The 21,472-nt window shown below is 43.5% G+C and overlaps 2 protein-coding genes across 11 annotated transcripts in view; one reads left to right on the top strand and one right to left on the bottom strand.

Annotated features, from left to right (window-relative positions):
• The window catches only part of FOXN2 (forkhead box N2), a 96,672-nt gene extending 93,819 nt beyond the window's left edge, over positions 1 to 2,853 (bottom strand). For 2 of the 9 annotated variants that reach the window (XM_042826242.1, XM_042826232.1), the window contains exons 1-3: positions 2,765 to 2,853; positions 2,157 to 2,392; positions 1,186 to 1,233 (exon numbers count right to left, since the gene is read on the bottom strand). The gene's annotated coding sequence lies outside the window, so the exon portion shown is untranslated. The other 7 variants (XM_042826264.1, XM_042826271.1, XM_042826213.1 and 4 more) reach the window with 5 other exon arrangements.
• Positions 2,854 to 3,385: 532 nt separating this feature from the next.
• The window catches only part of FBXO11 (F-box protein 11), a 64,378-nt gene continuing 46,291 nt past the window's right edge, over positions 3,386 to 21,472 (top strand). For both annotated transcript variants that reach the window (XM_042830412.1, XM_042830404.1), the window contains exon 1: positions 3,386 to 3,560. In XM_042830412.1, the coding sequence (XP_042686346.1) occupies positions 3,452 to 3,560 (109 nt within the window). In that variant the 5' untranslated portion in view covers positions 3,386 to 3,451. The remainder of the gene's footprint in view (positions 3,561 to 21,472) is intronic.

The raw sequence follows: 21,472 nt of genomic DNA, 5'->3' as shown, positions 1-21,472 counted from the left end.
AGGTTTTGATGAGCATGGCATGTATGCTCATGGTTAGCATAGCTAACAGCAGTGACTATATTAAGAAATAGCATTTTGCAGGTTAAGAATTTGATCATCAAATGGAGCTACTGTGCTCACTGTATCTGTTGTAGTTCCCAGAAAATAAGAGGCATTGCTTTCAGAGCAACTTACTGCCCAAGGCAATTACTCTTCACTCAGTGAGGGCCAGGCAAGCCAAAAGGTCGGACACTTGTGCATTCTACAATGATTCTGCTGCACATTCAAAGCATTCCCAACACTCTCATAAGGGTACTACAGAATGGGTACATTAAAGGAAATGAAAGTGGTGATTCCTGAAGATGAACCTGGGTTTGCTGACTTAATAGTTTACCCTGGCTCACACTGATTTGTCAACCATCGCACCATCTTGTTTCTTCTCTATTCTCTGCTGAAATTTTAGAAAAGGATTACTTAGCTGTATTATCCATTATCTTCAGCTGATTTTCCAGGTGTTTGTCTTCCCTTCAGAAATCAGCAGAATCAGAGCTGCTCACTAGTCTCTCTGCACATCACCCTCACAAATAAATAGGAAACCCTGTAGCAGTATTTCCATCACTACTTGTGCTACTTCTGTGAAACTGTCTCATTAGTTAAGCAGTTTCAACTACTCAATTAACAACTCACTGCCATCACTAAGCACACTGTGGAATCTCTTTCCACATGCAGAAAGGAAGTTGATCTCTTGGCAGCCAACTCTTTGTGTACACAATGAGAAGATGCACACTTGAAATTTGGTGCAGGTTGGATATACCATAGAACACACCATGTGTCTTCGTGTAGCAGAAGGGGGTTTCCTCAAGAAGCTTCATAGCAATAATTAATCCATGAGATTGCCACATACACGTTTTTAAGAAATGACTTACAAAACTGAAATTATGATTGTCAGAGATAAACAGAATACCTTTAATTCTGTTATGAAAGAAAAAGTATTCCAGTTAAGACTGTTCTGAAGAATTTCCAGGCTTTTTGATGTCTGGCCTCTTAAAACACAGCCAAGATTATCAGAAGAGTAACATCACTATTTTGATAGCCCATACCTTGTAAGATACAAACAAACACTTCCACACATAACTTTCATACCAATGATTTATTTAGTAACTTAATACAAATAATAAGCTCATCTTACTCAGCATACTTACTTACCATGAACTCAAAGCACTGTAGCCTTCTAGAGATTGTCCTCAATCTTGGCTAAATCAGTAAGACTCCATATTAGAACTGTTCATGAATAGTCATAACATTTTCCCCCATTCACAGTAAGTTTCACTGACTCATATCATTATGTTCTTAACACAAGTTAGCAGCTTAAGAAGCCAATAACAAAAGCTGTTTTTATGCCAAGAAATGATTTAGTTCTAAAGTACTCCAAGATTAAGATTTTGACTTCTACGAAGTCTTGCTCTAGTTCAAGTTTCAAACAATTTTCATCTAGTATCAGAAACTTTAGATTAAAATTAGCACTCCATCCTTTTGTCTCTTAAATATGTTTTCAAGAACTTGGGCAGTTCTACTGAATAACTTCAGGTAACTTTGAGTCACTAAGAAATCATTTTCTGGATCTTGGAGGAGGAAAGAGACCAACTAGAACAGCTTAACAGAATCACAGTTAATTTATTGAAACACTAGAGAAGTTTCCAGATGATGTGAAATTCCTTAACTGCATCACAGAAACTCAGGCACAGTTCTTCAGCGAATAAGGATCATTTAAAGCAGTTTCACAATGCTGTTAACATCAAAAAGCACTTTGATACCTGCACATCCTAACAAATGTTTATTGGCTGGCCTGACAATTGTTATTGCCAAACAGAGCGACAGCTACTCTCTTCTTCCATGAAGGCCACTTGACATGCAATAAACCTTATTATTCATCCTCCTGTCACAGGTATAAGAATTCTTTTTCTCAGGCATGGAAAACAATCCTCCACTGTTTTCTCCTTCATGGCAACAAAAGACTAAGTCTAAAAAAAAAAAACTATTCCTTCATATATATGCATTACATACGCACTTGATTTCTGGACTGATAGGAACTTCAGTCAACTTTCATTACCATTGACTTTAGAAGCACAAATATAAACGTCTTCAAATTATGACTTATGTTTTGAGAGAGCACTCACCTCTTAAGGTTCCACTACATCTTCACATCAGCTCTGAATAACCTTCTGCCTAATGTACTTTTAATTACAAGCATTTGCTTACATTCTACACTAGCTAACACAGCAGGTGCTGATTCCAGAAGCCTCAAGTGCTCAGCTTAAAACAGTACTGCACACTGACCAACCTCCACAGCAATAGAAGCAGTCTCTGCAAAGAGAAGGTGCACTCCTCACTGCTTGGATTTATTAGTAGAACTCTGAAAAGCAAGAAAGCACGGTTTGATTCAATCGCTCTTTCCTGATTGCAAGCCACCAAAAGAGCAGCAACACAACGGAATAAAACAGAAGCCTTACAGTGTGTCTAGAAATTCAGCCCAAAATAAACAGCACATCAATGTATCAAAGAGTATACAGACCACGAAACACACACACCCCCAAGGAAGAAGTTGCTAACAACTCGCCAGGCCACGGCACTCTACAGAAACCTAACCCCCATCCCAGCGCCGAGCACACGCGGGTTCCCAAGGCAGGACGGACGGACACACAAGGCACACCGAGGCACTCCAGCAGCCCGCTCCCTCCCCTTGCACTCGGGCCCCTCCGAGCTCCTCATCACGCTGCTCGCCCACCTGTGCGCCCGACGGGAGTTCCGCGGAGGGCCCAGCACCGGACCCGGCGGCACAACAGAACGGCCCCCGCTGCCAGCCTAGCCTGGGCCTCGGCCGCCGCAGCCGCCATGGCCGCTCGCCCACAGCGCGCCGCCCGGCCCGGCCTCCCCCGCCCGCCCCTTATATCGCTCTCCGCCACCCCACCCCGCGCCGCGCCGCTCGCCCAACCCGCGTCCCATAGAAGCGGCGCGCCGATTGGTCCTCCCGCCGTCGGCCCGCTGTGTGGGAAGTGGCGATTGGCGGAGCCTGGCCGCCAGCGGCTGCCTCCCCGCGAGTGTGTGTCTCCGGCAGTGTCAATGGCTCCTCCTGCCACGGAGCAGCGACGGGCTTGAGACGGGCAGGACCGCGGGGCTCCTTTAAGAGAGGGATTTTCGGGGGGGCCGGGTGGGGGGCGCGGAGCCGACGTCCCCCGCAGGCAGCGCTCGGGAGACCCAGCGGCTCCTCTGCCTCCGAGCGAGCCGAGGAGCGGCGGCGGCGGCGGCGGGACCCGCGCCCGGAGCCCCCTCCTTCCCTTCCTTTCCCTACTGCCCGCTGCGGCGAGGCGAGGCGAGGCGAGGCGGCCGCCCGCGGCTCCCTCCTTCCTCCCGACGAGGCGCCGGGTGCCGGAGGCTTCCCCCCTCCCCTCCCGCCACCCACACGAGTCGGCAAATGAACTCGGTCCGAGCCGCCAACAGGAGACCCAGGCGAGTGTCCAGGCCGCGCCCGGTGCAGCAGCAGCAGGAGAGGAACAACGCCGCCGCCGCCGCCGGGGATCGGGGTAAGCGCGGCGCCGAACGCGGCCTGCGCGGGGCCGGTGGCGGAGCCAGGCCTCGCCGCGGCAGGAAGGGCCCGGGCGGCTTCACCCCTGGCTCCCGCTCAGGCCGCGCTTTGTTTGGCTCGGGCTCTGCCCGGCCCGGGGCCGTCGGGCCCCGCCGAGAGAGAGAGAGAGAGAGAGAGAGCGAGATAGGGGGTGGGAGGGGGGAAGAGAGGGGGGCGGGGGCTCGGCTTGGCCCCGCGCTCCCACGCCCGCCGCCGAGGGGAAGGGGGGAAGGGGGAAGGGAGCGATCGCCGCCGGCCCCCCGGGAGGGAATGGGGCGAGACCCCTCCACCCCTCCCCCCGTCCCTCAGGGCCGCGCCGCCATCGCCCGGCGGGGGGAGAGCGACCAGGGGCTGCGGGAGGAGGGGAGCCGGTGCCGGGCACCCCGGCGGAACGCGGCCCGGCAGCGTTCTGCGCAGTTCGGCGGCCGCGCTTCGGTTGGGGGCGCGAGGCTCGGCGAGGCGAGGCTCGACGGCCGCCTATTTACCGCCGCCCCGCCGCGGCCCTGGGGCGGCCCCGAGGCGGCCTGAGTGGGGCTGCCGTCCCCTCGCTCCTCGGCCCTGCCCGTGGGTCCGCCCGGCCCGCCGGGGCCGGGGCCTAGCGCCGAACTGCGGCGATCCGAGCCCGGGCAGGGAGAACACCATTGTCTGAGGGAGGAGGTGGGAGCCCTCCCGTCGCGGGGGCCGGCGAGCGGCGGCGAGGGCGATCCCTCGGGCCCGGGGCCTCGGGCAGCGCCGGTGCTGCCGGTGCGCTCGGTGCCTTCCACATTTCCTCCGCATTTATTTATTTATTTGGAGGCGAGATGGGGGTGGGATCGGAGGAGACATTTTGCATGGCTCATCTGCCTGATGGGGCTTTAACGTTTCGTGCGGCGGCTGTCACGGCTCTCGCACGACGGAGGGGACGGGTCGGGTCGGCGGTGCGGCTTCGAATGCGCAAATGTCTCGGTAAAATAAAAGAAAGAGCCCCTCATTGTCAGGCGGCCGCCTTTTGTTTGAGTGTCGGGGCTATCGCCCGGGGAACGCGGCGTTTAACCGCGCAGATGCGTCACGAGAAATATCTCGGCGCCTCTTCGGCAATCAAAGCGTTTTAATCGAATGAAGTAAATACGATTTAATCTGAGGAAGTATTTTTAATTCTGCGTGCCTCTCCCCTCCCCTTCCTCCCCCCGCCCTCCCCCCCCCGCACACATTGGTCAGAGCAAAGAATGTTCCCCAGACCGGAGCGGTGTATGTACCAGAGGATGTGATGTCTTATGCCCAATTATGGGGCTTGTGTAAATCTTCCCAAATCTTCCGTAATTATATAATTAAAATGACTTCTCTGCTAAGCTGACATTAAAAAAAAAAAAAAGGTACTTCCTCCTCTCAATGACACACGCTGAGGTATTTCATCGTTGTTGTTCCATATGCATAATGCAGGTTTTTCTCGGCCCCCGAGTTCACTTTTTATTTTCAACAGATGAAAATAATAATTTCTAAAGGCGTTGGATCGCCATGGTCACAGATCAAACGCTGTGATTGTTCAGCTTTACATTGCACTACCTGTGTCCAACTGCTCACATGGTACTAATTTGCTACAGATACAGGCAGAAACTTTTCCTGATCGAATAGGAGGCTGCGATTTCTTTGCGTTCCTCTGACGTTCTGTGGAATTCTGCGTTAACTTTTTTGTTCTCCCTTGTGTTGTTACTGCTGTTTACCACTCAGTGGTGGTAACTGTTTGCCAAAATTCCTCTTCCATATGGGTCGCCACTGCTCGCTTTTTCCTTCCATTTTTGAAGGTCAGTTGTGCTGAGGTCTGACTCCTCAAAAATGCATGGTGAGTGTTGAGGTCTTTTGTGTTGGATTTATTTACGTTTGGGGTCTCTCCAGTCCAGTTCCTGTCCCCATCTTGAAACTCTGCAGGCCTGATCCAGTCCCTCTAGAAGCTGGTGCCAGTTTTACCTGTGACTTTGATGGCTTTGTGCAGAGCTGTAACTGTAAGAAGAAGATGAATAACGCTGCTAAATTAGAAGCCAATATGGTGGGGGTTAGACTATACCATGCAAGTGATGACTTCTTTTCACCTTTATTCCCAAACAATGTAGGTCACCTTAAAAAGACTGTAGAAAAGAAGCAGTGCAAGTTATTAGTAAAGGATCTAAATTAAACTCAGATGTAAATTTGGATAAAAAGATTTTATTGGATGATGTGAGTGTGCTTCTGATTAAATGAAAAATATTTTTTGCTATAATTAATTCCTCTCCTTCATATCTGTAAGGAGGGGCTTATAAATACCTTGGAACAGAATTTGTGATGTAGCACACAGTTAATCTTTGGAACTTCTTGTTGTTTCATGTCAGTAAAGCAGGTAGCTCAGTAGAACGTGTGCTAGATCCAGAAACGTATTTATTATTTGATGCTGCACAAGTGTTTTGCAACTGTGCAACAGCTGCCAAATTTTCACCGTAGGATAAAAACTGAGAATTATGGCTCCTGTTATTAATACATTGCTAGGAAAAAATGCTTTAAAACACCTCCATCAAAGGTTCCCTGTCAAGATTTAAAATAATATAATGCTGTGTTTTATAATTCAAGGTTATTCTTATTTTATATATCTAGTATGAATAATCTAATGAACGTATATTCATGCTGTGTTACTCATTGATAAGTAATGATTCTGTGCCTGTATTCTGATTGCAATGGGGAAGGGACATCATAAATGCATACAGATAAAAATTTTTCTCCCCTAACCCTACTGCGTTGTGTAGCCAAGATAAGATGTCATCAAGATATTCTTCCCAAGATGTTTTGCCTTATGTTCCACTGTTCACACATCCTCCATCTAAATTAGCCACTCTGGCTACACTCTGCTTCTTCTGCTTTACCTGCTGATCTTTCCCAGGCATCAGTGGGGCTGCAATGGTTTGTTCTGTGGGCCTGGAATTCTGCACAAAGAATCCAGTGTTGATGGATCTTTTGACTTTATTTAGGACAACGGTCTGTCCAAAGGGAACTCTGCACCGGGTGATGTCTGTGTTTAAATATTCCCATGTTTGCTTGTAGTGCTTTTTTATTTTATTTTTATTTTTAATAATCTTGAGGATGTAGGTTTAGTTACACTTTCAGGAACAAGATCTGACACTTTAAAAAAAAAAAAAAAAAAAAAAAAAAAAAGAAGCCAGAATGCAGCTTACAGTGAACCAGAAAGCTGTAGCATTCAATAGTTTGTTTTTTTCTGGTTTCTAACCTTCTCAAAATGAGAAATCCATGAATGCATATGTGCTTCTTTATAACATCAGCGCATTACTGGATATGGTACTAATGAGGCTCTGAGATTTATGTCCGGCGTTAAGTGTTTTCAGGATTGTGTCTTGCATGTTGTTAAGTACCACGTGTGCAGTGCCATGGCAGCTGGGGCTACCCAGCTCCTGCTTCTTTCTTTTATATTGTGTTGGTGTCCATGTGACAAGGCAGTGAGCAGGCTCAGAGCTGGCTGTGCCAAAAAGCAACTCCTTTTTTTCTTTCACAGGTGTATTTTTGGCAGGATTTGCCAGTCGGAGGGAAGGGACAATGCTGAATGCCTGTGGGTGTGGTGGGACTGTGGCTGCTCTGATTTAGATTGGGTTGAGCTAGGTCAATGCTTGGGGAGTTGGTGGAGCACAGCCCATACACCTACCTTACAAGTTTGCTTTTTTAACATTTTTTAGATTCTTTTCTTTCCCGCCTTGATCTATTTTCCAAAGAAAACAAGACTTATTCACCCATGCAGTCTGTCACTCTGCAGCTTCTGAACTTGTTAGCCCATTTCAACCGGATTTAACAAAGGAGTGTGAAGTTCTTAACTTTTGTGGAAATAGGCAGAGAGAGAAGACTATGAGGGAAAGACGGTTATAACTTACACTTTCTGTCCATGCCAAGAAGCAGCAGCCAGCTGGCCTGTCAGCACACAAGGTAATTGAATTAGTCATTTGTCTGCATAGGGGACAAGAGTGCTGGAAGTACTGGCTGAGAGAGTGGGTTAGGCTGTGTAAGGCACAAACATGTAGAAACTAAGCTCTTGCTCACACAGCTTGAATTTTGTAACGTCAAGATAAATATCTCAGGAAACTTAAGGAGTCTTTCTTTGGGCCTGTTTCCAGTGTGTGTATGTAGGTGTGTGCCCGATTATTTTTTAATAGATGCACCAAAAGTGATACACTGGTGCCTGCTGGGCTGTAGCAGTAAAGGAATGAAATGACTCCTATTCTGAAGCAGATACCCAGACTTGTATCAAAATAACTAAATTGGTTTCAGTTTTTTTAGGATCATCCCTCATGGTAAGAAGTCAGCATCAGTTGCTCCAGGTGGAAAGAAATCTAATACAGGTTTTTCCATATTCTGTAAAGGAGAATCTTAGGCTGTGAAAAGATGTGTTTAGGTATGGATATGCAGTGAAAAGTTCCCAAAGTCTGCCTTTCAGGTAAAAAAAGAGAATTTATGAACTCAGTACTGCAAGCATTACTGCTCTTTCTCAAATCCTGATGCTGCATCATGCGTGCGAAGGAGTTGTACTCTTCTACTGTTGTCCTTCTTGTGGGACAAATGCCTAAATTTAGGCTAAAGCTTTTCTCATTTCTGGAAAGATCAAAACTGGTTGTCCCTAGTTTTGGTATATCTTGGTCATTTATAAGAATACCAACAACTGTTCTAGTTTCCCGAAATAGCAAGTCTTTTTGAATTTTGATTCTTGGCCTCAGTGGTAAAGTAACCAATGTCTCCTCCATGAATCTGTTTGATACCTTTCTGTGTGGAGGAAGGTCATGCTCTGTGTCCCTTTCCTGCTCCGCTGCTTCCTGGGAGCTTCTCAGTGGTGCATCACAGCTGTCCTATGTGTGCCAGGCTTTTATTGCAGGACATTAGGCGTAATAAACACGATGGGCACAAAATATGCAGAATTTAATGCATACACATGGAATTGGAGTACTGTGAGTGTTCTGTTAGCTCAGCAGCTGCCCACGAATGTCAGGCTTCCAGCTTCCCCTAGCAGCTTCCTCACCAGCATTGTGAAGCTGAGGTGTCCAACAAGTGCCGATGTGCAGTATGTGCTCGTTGTACTTGCACACTGGTATGGAATAGGGAAGGCGAGGGGCTGTCAGTGCAGCAAGAAGAGCTCCTTTAGTCATCACTGCTCTGAAGGAGGTTGAAGGGAGATGGCATGCTCCAGGTGTGTTGCAATGTGTGTTGCCTGTGGCACAGCTTAAACTTCCTTTGGCAGCACGTGACTGCACTTCATCTGCTGTACAGAGGAGGTGGTGTGTTTCTCTGGGCTTCCCTGAAGTACGTGGATTCAATGTGATTAGCATTGTATGTTATAACATCAGTTAAGGAAGGTAAATCAGTTCCGTGTCCGTAATAAGACAAGAAGATATGACTGAGCTAATAGGAACTAAAAAAATTGAAGGTTTGTTTTCAGTTGCTTTTGTCGTTACTTAATCTTCTTTGTTTGCTTATTGTTTAGTTCTTAAGATTGTTTTTTGCTTATGTGTTGTTCCTCTGTTGAATGCTTGAAAAGGAGGGATGACGTCTTTGCTAATTTTTATTATGGTTCATACATTATCTGGAGATATCCTGAAGTTTTGAGTTCTTTGCTTCTTGATGAACTGAACTGCTGAGGGAAGGAAAGAAAGTAAAATAAAATGTGTAGTGAAACTACAGAACACCTATCTTTGTGATTCTGTCGTTAAGCGATACCACTTTAAAGTGATACAAAAGAGGAAATGCAGGCCTGTATCTGAAGTGAGGACAACACTGTGAAGGTATCTCGTATAATCTTAATTTTGCTTCTGACTGGGAAGTTGACTTTGTTAAATAGTTAAAATCTCTGGCTTTGGGGTACTTCTAGAAAGATAACTGGCGTAGTGGTTATGGTGGCTCTGAATAAATAAAGCTTACTGGTGTATTGCTCCCTGCTCTTAAAATGTTACGTTATTCATCCTTTCTTTGCAGCTGGTTGGACACAAGCAAAAATAACCACTTGCAAAGCATTTGGGTCTTTCATTGGGCTTCTAAGGACTACTTCTGTTCTCGGAGGTATTTCATTTAGCTGTGTTTGGAAAAGATAGCTCAGTTATTTTAGAACCTGGTTGCTAGAAGGAGGGATTATCCCACCATTCCTGCTTCTAAACACGTGTTTTTATCCCTGCCTTGTACTGGCACTTGCCAGTGGAAATGAGAGGAAGGGAGCAGGGTTGCCATGTGATGTCACAGCTGACTGTTACATTGGCTTGCATGGGAGACTGTGGTCCTATGCAGTGCGTAGTGGTAGTTCTATCCCTGCGGTAGGAACTGTGGAAATGCCACTGTGGTTTTGTTCCAAGATGTGCACTATTATATGTATAACAAAACCAGAATACAAGTTACTGTTAATTGTAATACAGTTGTTTACTCTACAAGCTCTACCTGGTTCATAGCTTCCCTCCCATTCTCCTTCCCCTTCCCTAGCTTTTATTGCCAAATATGATGCTATACAGTATGGAATATCCTTTGGTTGGTTGAGGTCAGCTGCCATGGTCTCCACCTCTCGAGCAACATCAGCCTCCTGGCCGTGGGGAGTCCATGAGTACATGGTGCTGTGCCAGCGCTGCTCAGCCATAGCCAAGCCATCACTGTGCTGCCTGTGAAGAGTGCAGCTCTATGTGGGTTGTTGTGGGGAAAGCTCACTCCCAACCAGACCAAAGCATCAGTCTTGTGTTTGCATTCTTAACAGTGTTTTTCCCCCTTTTTTTTTCAATCCCGACTGACTTCATGTGTGCCTGGATTAATTCTATTACTTAATGATTGTGGATTTTTTGGTAATTGTTCATGAAAACTGTTTTTAAAAATGTACTTCATATCAGATATTGCTCCAGGGCTGGGAGAGTCATAGGAATGGCTGGAAAGTATTGGGATGGAGGGCAGGAGTTCTTTGAGCTGTGGGCTGCTGGAAGGATCGCCTTCCTCTAGTTCCTGGAAGCTGTACAGGGAAACAAGTATTCCTGGGGATGAGGTTAGGAAGCATTTTTTTTTTTTCTTCTACTGTGAATTACCATTACAAGGCACAGTACAGAACAACTGTAATTGGAATTACTGCACTTGCTTTGAATAACCACTGTCCAGACCAACAAAGAGCTGAACTTGCAGTCCCATGATCATCATGCTGTGTGCATGCTCTTACACTGAGGGGCTGGTTAGCATGAATAGGTCATGTTACAGTAAGTATTTCCTTCTGCTCATCCCGGTTTGTATTGTTTGGGAACAGCCTGCTTGCCTTAAGGACTCTGATCTGTGGGTTCAGTTCCGTTGTATGTTTTCAGTTTATACATTCAGAGGCAAAAGTTACAGGGTTCAGTCTCTGCTTTCTGAATAAGGCTGATCTGTAACTCTGCAGCCAATCTAAATTTCAAGCTATCTTTGTATTTGGACAGGTTATTGCAGGATGACAGGTTACCATATGTCAGCTGATCCGTGGTATCTGATGCACTGTAATTGTTCATGTGTATGCTCTTAGCCTGTGGCAAATGGAAGGTAATTTGAGTTAGCTTGACCCTCTTTCATTACACTCTTTCAAGGCACTCCCTTCTCCACATGGATTGTTAAACCTGCTGAGTGCCTTGGCTAAAAAATAATCCAGTTTCTGTCTCCAAGCTAGTTGTGTGTATCTTTGTAGTAGTGAAACGAGGGCTTTCCCATCATTTGCTGTATTGTTGCTGTTTTGAGACAATACTTGTTGAAGGAATTATTGCTACTCAGATATTACCCTGAAAATCAGTCAGATGTTGTTAATTACTAGGTGTGTTTTTCTTCTGGGAAAACTTACGAAAGCTCTGTGAGCACACTGTAAAACACTGCAGTGCATGGGTTGTTTTGCAGTATCTCAGTATACTTGTATTTGCAGAGGTGGGTTTTACTTTGGCTTCTTTTGGAAGATGGTTGGTAGTTGCGATCATTCTAATACTGTTGCAGTAGGCTTTTTGCATGTTTTGATTCAGAGTTCACTGAAATCCTGGCTGTTTGGTAGGTTGTCACTGACCACAAAATGGCACCTGACTTCAGTCGGAATTGGCATGAAAGGTAAAACAGTCAACTTATTTTCTCAGTGTTTAGTTGTTACATGAACACTGAGTTTGCAACAGTAAATACATAGCTATCCAACCTGCTTCATCAGTAATTATTACGAATATGAAATACTACTGAAACACGCATGGGCCAAAATGCTTCTCAGCACTTAGGCATTTTCTCCTTTTCCCCCAGGCAAATCCCATCAGTTTACTACTGCACTGCTGACCCTACGTGTAACGTATATTTGAAATGAAGCTTCGTTCCCACTTCTCATTGATAGCTGGTCAATGAGAATTTCTGAAGAGGTACTAGATAAAAGGTACAGTTGCTAAGGACTTTTTTTTTTCCCTTATCTTTGGGGAAAATGAGCAGAAAAGTGCAACTCCTTACATGGGGTTCAGTCTTCTAAAGTCGCGGTAGGCCTTGGTGCTGAGTGAAATCCTCTGAGAAGCAAATAGTTGTGAAGGTGATCTATCAGCATAACCAGATTAGGCTGCGTTTGGTTGCAGAAACTTCATGCTGCAGAAAGTACAGCAACACTTCTGTTACAATCACTTTTACGTGCAAAAAATTTAATATTTTTACTAAGAACTGAGGACAAAATGGATGCTTTTTGGCTAAATAAGTGTTCTGTGATTACCGTAAAGAAAAAGACTTAAGATTCCCCAACAGGCCATCAGTTTGGACTGTATGTAGTAACGATGTATTTGCTGTTTCCTTTATTTGATGCCATTTTGAAGGTGACTGGACAGCAGCTTTAGATGGCTGTAAGACTTTGTCGAGGTGTGACTCTTCACCTTTTCTCTGAAGGTGATAGGATCTGTGACCATCTTCCTCTTGGCAAAATGTTCTGTGTCTCTACCTCAAACAGTTATTCAAGATCAGTTATTCAAAATAAACCAGAGTTTACTCTGGAATTTCACTTGCACTGTTATCTAACCTGTAGTGACTGACTGTCCCTGTTGAGATTGCTGATAGCAGCAGAAGGTGGCTGAGCTCCAGGAAGCTGCAGAGCTGAAGGTCTCTGAGGTGGCTGCAGTAAGTGCAGATAAGTGCAAATGAGTAGTGTGTGTTCCATTACAGAACAGCCATTTGGTTCTGATCCATTTGGTGCTTCCTCTCCTGCTCCATTCTTAGCTCTGCAAAGATGCATTGCAATGAGGCCTTTAAGGCATATGCTTCAGGGCATTGCTAAGAGAACCTCCCTCAATGCAAATGGAGAAGCTGTTTGGCTAGCTGAACATCAGTGAGAAGGCAGGAAATGAATGGTGTGAGCTATTGTTGTAGTCTGGATGGTTAGAGAAGGAATTAGTATGGTTGTGATAAAGGGCAATAGCTGAATGGCTTCACGTGGCCTTCTGTGATGAATTCAGACCCCTTGTGTCTTGCCAGACTTTTTAGTATCAGCAGCTCCTGATCGATAATCTGTGAATGTACTTGACGGTATCAGTGTGGATGTTTGCAGTGGTCAAATTTAACTGTAAATTGAAAGATCCCAGCTAGGTTCTGTGAGTGCCCAATGAATTCTGTTCTGGAGATAAAGTTATCATAATACATGCCAGTGTGCTGCAGCATTTCCCATCTTGTCTTAGTGACTGTTGACAGTCTGAGCTTGGATCAAACTCATTTTTAATGTGAACAGGAAATAGTGCTTTTTGACAGCTCTCGTCTAAACCTGTTTGTCTTTCTTAAATACAGCAGAAGAGGTTAAAAACAAAAAGTTGTATACAAAAGAAACGCAGTATATATCTTCAAACGAAAATACACTGGCCATATTCTTGTTGAATGGAGCACTTATATTTTGGGGACTTCTTTAGTATTGCTCTTAACTTTGGCTTCCATGATTGGAATGAAAATAAAAAGCAATTACAAAGGAAATGTTAACTTACTTGTGAAAATCTGGAAAATGTGTCAAAAATAAAAACGGGAAAATATTTTTCAACAATTTTATTTGAAATTTTCAATATCGATACGATGGATTAGTCCAGTTTAAGTTCATTATTTTTTTGCATTCACTTCATGTTTTTCTCTGTCTTGTTTTCTGGACTACTTTTTCCAGTAAACTAGAGATTTGAGCATACACTCTGCTGTGGGTTGCTTCAACACCGTTTAATATAGTGGAAGTTAAAAATAGATTGGGTATGGCAAAATCATGATTTTTAACTGTTTGAAAGATATACCAAGCAGTACCTGCCATCCGCTGATGCTTTAAGAATAGATTAATTATCATCTTCTTGGTCAGACTGTGACAGTCTGCATAGCTTGCATCATTTATTTCAGTCTCCTTAATGCCCAAGATCATAAAGAGCACTATGAGCTGCCAGTGTATCTTTTCATATGCAAAATCTGAAGCATTATACAATCAGATGAGTAGTGGCTGAAACACTTAGTGAGTTGGCACAATGATTTTCAGGCTCAATATACTTTGGATGCTGCCCTCTTTATCACCCTTTCTAGCAAGGTTGGACCTCTAGTGTTGGCAAACAACAGACACAGTCCACCAAAGCACTGCTCTAAGGGCTGGGGAGGGCAGACTTTTTCAACTTTTCATGTAGCTTGAGTGGTGGAAGTAATTGCTGCTTTCATAATGGACAAGTTTTACGTAGTAGGAGGATACTGAAGATTTCATCCATGTCAGTATCTTTGTGTCGTTCCACTGCCAGTGCAGTCAGTAAAGTTCTGCATACGTCTCGGGTGTTAAACGTTGACTGTGATTTTTCTTAATGCTTGTATATAGTGTCCTGTTGGGAGAAAGGATAATATTTGCAGTAATAAAAAATCCTGTGTGTGCGTTATGGAGGCTGGGGAACTGTTTGAGCCTCATTTCTTTATCTTTCCTAGGATTTATGGGATGTAAAGAAGGTGTCTGTCTTGTTTTGTTGCCTCCCCTGGACCCCAGTTCTGTACTGTTGTAGGAGAGGCCAAATATGTTTCAGCAAACTAATTTTTTTTCATCTTTGATTACAGTATTTAAGTTTTTAATTCCTGTAGCTTCTGAAATCAAAATGTGTTTTGAGGAGAGAAAAAGGTACAGATCAGAATATCAAAATCACAGAGATTAGTAGTGTCCAAAAATCCTGCTTGTGCTGTTCTTGTGGATCAGTTTAAAAATGTGTATATATATGTATGATCCTTTTTTTAAAAATGCACATAGGTGATAAATTTCCTAACTTTCATCCCAAGGCATATCTTTCTCCACCCCCAAAGCAGATATTTTTCATGTGTGGAGGCAAAATTCTGAAGCATCCTCTGTCTGAACCTAGCTGGTAGTCTCTCTGTGCAGATGAAAATTTCTTGCAGTGAGAGCCTCAATGTGATCATAGGGGTTCGTTCAAACCAAGTGAAAAGTTGGCCTTTTTTTTCCTCTTAGAATTGAGATTCATTCATGCATTTGTGCATATTCAACTCTTTCTGAAAAGCAGGAGGGGTGATTTGGTGGTGGTTTCCTTTAGTAGCTCCAGTAGTAGTCATGCAGTAGATGGAGTTAGGATAAGGGATAGTTCCTAGTCCTGGAGCTTCCTGACTCCTCGCACAAGTTTTTTTCTTAAGTGAATTCCTAGAGTAGACAGTAAGGAACTGTTCAGGGATTCAGTGTGGGGTAATGATTCTTATAACCTCTGTAAAAAAAAAAAAAAAGAGTGGGATAATTGTGACCTATTGTAATTTCAGGTGCAGGTAAGAAAGCACCTTGTTTTACAGACCTGGACGTTTCTCATGCGCATGTGTCTTGTGTGTAGTCTTCCAGTTGTTCTGTAGCTGCCATCATTAGATGCCTGTGATGCAGTGAAGTGCCATTGCTCTGACTTCAGCAGCAGAAAGCGAAAGCAGTAAGGAATGTCCCAACTTGCCCAGAGTCATCAGGGAAGTCTGTAGGCATGGCCTCGTTGGCTTAAGCAGTCTGATTCAGAATGCTACCAAAAGTGGTTTGGTGCTTTGTTTCTGCTTTCCGTCCTTCATGGATTGTAGGGTCAGTGCCTCTGTACAGACACTTTATGTTCTGTAAAGCAGCTGGTGGGAAAAGCCCTGTTCTGTCTTTTCTGGCAGCAATGTCATCCTAAACAGGTTTCCTTTGATTATGAATCGCATCCTTGGCGGAGCACAACAGTGAGCTTGATGCTTTAAGGCTCTTGAAGTTGATATTGTGGTTTGGAAACTACGCTGCTTCTCTTGGTTCAGTACCTGTCTTATTTCAGTGCTCAGCTTGTTCCAGGATACAAAATCAGATGGGAAGAGGGGGTGATTTGTCGCATTCCCAGCTGATCCCAGTTCGAGGCGAGGATCACTGAACGGCTCCAATTCTGGTTTGTGATGATGCTTTGATCTTTCAGGGCAGCATATTAAGGTAAGGGGGGATAGCAGTTGGGTTGTTTAATTATGCTAGGCTGAAACCTGGAGCTGCTCTTGAATTGCCAGGAGCTGTATGGCCATCTGTCATTGGGGTAACAACTTGTATTTGAAGGGGCAGCTGGCAGGGTTGAGGCTTGCTTCAGCTGGCAGACTTTTTTAATTTGCCACTACGTGTCAGTCAGAGCCCTTGTTTGTGAGTAAGGAGGAGAGTAGGGGTTGCCTTAATTGTTTGTGCAATTAATTTAAAATCCCGAGAGGAAAAGTGGGCATTTCTGCGAGAATAAATTAAATTCATATAATGTGCATTCTGTCTTCTTACAGGCTGCTTTTTGCAGTTCTAACATGTAACAATCATGACAGTTGTCAAGGCATAGGTGTATTTCTGGGCACGCTGAGCCATACATATGGTGCAAGAAAATTGTATTCTTACTGAAAGTGTTATTTGTGAAAGCACAAAGACTGAAGCAGATACATTCAGACTCGACCTAGAGAAAGCATCATGTGAAAAATTCAGACATTGAGATGTTGCCTTACTAGTTCTTAAGATAACTTTGTGATAGGATTTTTACAGGTTTCTGAGTAAGGGCGTGTGCCTTCTTACTGGTGCTAATCAGAGTTGGACATGTTGCTATGAATCAAGAGGAAAAAGCACTGATGACTTCACTTGATGTGAGAATGACTGGGTAGCTTATGAAAGGTAACTGATGCACAATAGATAATTGGAGAACACTTCTCCCCATTTTTCTAGCTTGTCCAGAGGAGGACATGTCTATTAAAGGGAACACATCTAATGTTTTGCACCAGCACAAAGTCAATATACATTTTGTAGGTCTCAGAATCTATCTCAGGGTTGACTGCATGTTTACAGTGTCTAGAAATAATTGGTGGGGCCCACAGGCTGAGTGTGGAGCCTTCTAAACACACAGTAGGACATGTCTGGAGCACCTCCTCCTTGGTGCATGTAACTCAGGGAGCAAATAGTCTGGAATCAAACCTTTTGTACAGCTGTCCACCTAAATCATGTCATTTGATAGGCAAAAGCAAATTTTTACAACTTTTTTTTTTCTTTCAGGTGTAGTGGAAACATTTATCTTGAATGATTGCCTCAAGAATGCCCAGGAAATGAAAGTTAATTCTGTATTTTTTTCAGTCTGAAAAATGCAGTTGATATTTAAAAACAAAACAAAAAAATATTACAGTGAACTGAAGAAAAATAGCAGTTGTAATTACTGGAAAAGTTAGTGATAAACAATTCTTTTTCCATACTGGCAAAATTCAGTTCAGTTCCACTTTCAAAATGATTTTTAGTCCAATTGCTTCTAATAAATTACTCACCAGATGTATAGGCCAGCTTTTCAGATGCTCACATCCATGAATTAGTTGCCTTGAATTTTATATTTGTATTTCCATACCGTGATCCCTGAAAGATGTATTACCAACAGTTTTGTTGGCAAGCATGCTATCATGCATGAGGCTGTCCCACTGAGTGGGGCAGGGAAGAGGAAAAGCTGAGGAGTCCTGGTGTATTCCTATGGATTTTAAATGACATTTAACTTGTGTTTTATGTGCTGGCCTCTTGTCTCTGTCATTTGTTGTGATGAGGGGGGAGAATTTGGTGATGGCACAACTCTTTCCCCTCTTTTCATCCCCAGTCTTTTCTTTCCTGGGAATTTGGAGCTATTCAGTCTTTACGGTGAGCACAAGTTCACAGCAGGGTTTCACTTTGTAGAAGATGAAAAATTCATTTTGAACTGTTCTTTACTCAAGCATCTGCAGTTCTGTGTTTGTCTGCTAAGGGCATCAAAAAGAGTTTTCTGTTTTGTTTTTGCTCTGTGTCTGTATTGGTTATTTTGTTCCTGCATTGGTTCTAGAGGTCTTGCCAGTTTCATAGAATCCCAGGATGGCTTGGATTGGAGGCAACCCTAAAACCCACCCAGCCCCAATGCCTGCTGTGGGCAGGGCTGCCCCCACCAGCTCAGGCTGCCCATGGCCCATCCAACCTGGCCTTGGGCATCTCCAGGGATGGGGCACCACAGCTCTGGGCAGCTGTGCAGGGCCTCGCCAACGTTTGACTAAAGAATTTCTTCCTAGCATCTAATACAGATCTCCCTTTTTCTATTTTAAAGCCATTCTATCTTGTCCTATTCACTATCAGATCATGTAAAAAATTAGTCTTCCTCCTATTTATAAGCTCTCATCAAGTACTGGAAGGTCACACTGAGGTCAGCCAGAGCTGAACAAGCCCAGATCCCTCAAGTTTTCTTCATAGGACAGGTGTTCCAACCCTCTGAACATCTCTATGCCCTACCTTTGGACTTGCTTCAACAGCTCCACATCCTTCACAGCCCCAGGCCTGGGCACAGTCTCCAGATAGGTCTCAGGAGAGCAAAGCAGAGGAGGAAAATCACCTCTCTGCTGCCACCCCTCTTTGGATGCTGCCCAGGATACAGTTGAGCTTCTGGGCTGCAGGTGCACACTGCTGCCTCACTTTCATAGCTGAAGGTTTTCAGGTCTGTAGCCACAGTCCATCGCTTCCTTTTCCTAAAGGAAAGCTACTCTCCTTTCTGTTTGTTTTATAAAAGTGCAAAAGGTAGTTTTAAAACGCTTTCTTTAGCTTATAAATCTGCCTTAAAAATTTGGGGGCAGTACCTCTTGAGTGTGAAGTGTAATTAACACATTCTTCAAATCCTGTTATCTCGCAGCTCTTCACCTATTTTTTCATAGGAATGCTGACATTTTCTAATACATGGCACCACCATAGAGGGAATGATTCAAACAGAATATAGTTGCTAAAAAGTAGCGAGTTTCTGGTCTTTTTCCTCACTGCTGCTCTAGGTCTTGTTAGTGTAGTACTGTTTTGTGTGTGCTAAATTATACGTATACAACAGTTTACTGCTTGGCAGTAAAGCCAGTCTGAGCTCTAAATATAACGTTCCCTCTCCAAAGCTACATGGTTATAAACGTTTAATTGTTTTTTTTTCTCACTCGCATAACTGCTTTTAACTAGTGCATTTAATCCAGAAAATGTTGAATATGTTATTATGTTTTCCTTTGTACCAGATAGGAACCCCAATACATGTGAATTGCTGCTGTGTATGTTTAATTAAAAGTAATGGATGTATATTGCTGAAAGGAATCGTCAGCCTCCTCCCTATATGCAAAGCCTGAAGTTACTGCTAGTACTAAATCCAGTGGTTGTAACCAGGCTTAAGGACTTTTTTTATGTTATCCTGAAGCATTTCTTATACTCTCAGTCTGCATATGTACCGTTTCTGTTTAGTGTGAACTGCTGTGTTGCCTACAAATCAGTTAAGGCATTAGCATGATGTGTAACTTCTACTTAACACCAGCAGAGCTTGATCGGATGAGGAAGCTGATGACAGGGGGAAGGTGTGAATGATAGTTTCTTCACCTGAAACTATAGCAGAAGTGGGGGTTAATAAAATGGGGGTTAATACGTTTATACAGAGTAATTCCTCATCCTGACCCCCTATTCAGGAGAACTGGGGAGAACTTCTTCCTTACAGAGCTTTATTTTTAATTGCTGTCTAATGTACTTTTAATTATTATACCCTAAACTCTGGCTATTTTTTTTTTTCCAGTTTCCAACTTAGACCAGAGTACTCATGCAAGACATAATTCAGTTGCTTTTCCATAGGAGGCTGTCACATCACTCGTGTTGCTGGTGGATTCCTTTCAGTGTTCTGGGCTTCTGCATCGTCTGCCATCTCCTCATGCAGTAACTTGCATTGCTGTCACTGTTGCCTGTGTAGTAGCTGTCTTACTTGTGGTGTATGGTATGTTGCTACTCTGATAATAAAAAGTAGGTAGCAATTTTTGCGTGTTCTGTGTGTGGCAGGCAGAAGAACTTCTGGGCAAAAGGGAAGGGCTTTTTTTCCTGCTGTGTCGGAAGAGACCAGCCTGAGAGTGGAAGGAGATGTAGGTTTGTACTTTAGCAATTAAGGATGGCTGGGGTCGAGGACAACCAAACGTAAGTAAGTGTCCTTACTCAGTGTGGATGCCCTTCAGCCTCTTTGGGGCCTTAAAAGAGAGCAGCTGAATGCAGGCAATTCAGCCTCAGAGAAGTCTGCTTTGTGGTCAAAACACAGAGGCAGCTCATTTGTTGGGTGCACTTCGAATGGAGATTTGAAGGGAACTTGAAGAGAAAAAGGCAGCAAAGATATCTGCAGTGTTTTGTATGGTTACTGATGTGGAGGATAAGTGTGCTGAGCTTCTGTGAGTAGGAATTGAAGGCAGTGAATCTTAGAAATTGCTGGATATACTCTAGAATGTTTTTCTTCTCTGCCTGAATTATCAAAAAAGCAAGTCCTGGCTGAAGAGGTGGCGTATACTGAAGGATTGTGCTGTGAAGTCTTCAGACTCTGAGTGCCTTATGACTTAAACTTTGAAAGAATATTTGGGGAAAACAACTGCAGCAGGTCAATTTGTGTACAGCTCAGCGCACACTTGAGTCTTCTTTCGCTGCCTTCTTTTTTTCCCTGCAAGTGAAATTTGTAGTCAGAAACACTGAAATTCAAACTTAACAGAAATTTTGTTTGATCATCTTATATGTATTAATAGATATTTTTTCTATATGATTGATATCTAATAACAGCAGATTTCTAAAACAAATAGCAACTCTTCTCACACTTTCTGTTACAGTGTGTGAGGACAAGGTAAGCAGAAAATGAAGGAAGTGTATCAAAAGGAAAACGGTGGTGTGGAATTCATCGTTATTCATACTGGGGCGGTGAGAACAAAAATAATGGCCTGGAAAGGGATTTACAGCTCTTGCTGAATTAATGGTAGCCATCTCTCCTTTTTAGTTGCTCTAAAAGCTAACAAGTTTTTAGAGGCAGAATTTCCTACCAAGATACTGTTTTTTGAGTTTGGAAATGAGAAACCCAGTAACCAGCTAACCATAAGACAGCTAACTCTCTTGGTGTATTTATGACACCTGGAGTGTAGGACACATGTTGATATATGGAGGGAAAAGATTCCTGTAGAAAACTTCAGGATTAATTCAGAGTTGTGAGGCCTGTTGCATTGTGAAAGCTAATGATTTGAAGATTTATCCTTAAAAGTCAGTTCTAATAGCTGCTCTACACAGAAAAGTTAAATCTGAACTAATGTGACTTGAACAAATGCACTGGTATTTTTACTGTTTTTTTTGTTGATTCTAGTGTTACAGAACAGAAACAGGTTTTTTTTTAAAGTGAATATTGCTTGTGAATAAACATCTTGAGAATTCAAGCTGACAGAATACATTTTTAGTCAATATTTAGTGACTGTTAAACATTAATATATCAAAGATGTCTAATATTCTGTGTTGTCAAACAAAATATAATAGAAAACACTGCAAATCTCATTGTACATGTGGTAAAATATCCTTGATAGATAGCAGAACATTTACATTATACCCATTCTGCTACTGGGAAAACAAAAACAATGAGTAGAAGTCAAGGA

The sequence above is a fragment of the Centrocercus urophasianus genome, unplaced genomic scaffold, assembly GCF_019232065.1.
Source record: "Centrocercus urophasianus isolate 14NV4802_14NV808 unplaced genomic scaffold, USGS_Curo_1.0 seq_10, whole genome shotgun sequence".
Taxonomy (NCBI): Eukaryota; Metazoa; Chordata; class Aves; order Galliformes; family Phasianidae; genus Centrocercus; species Centrocercus urophasianus.
The sequence above is the reverse complement of the archived record's forward strand: the minus strand, read 5'-3'. Positions and strand labels throughout refer to the sequence as shown.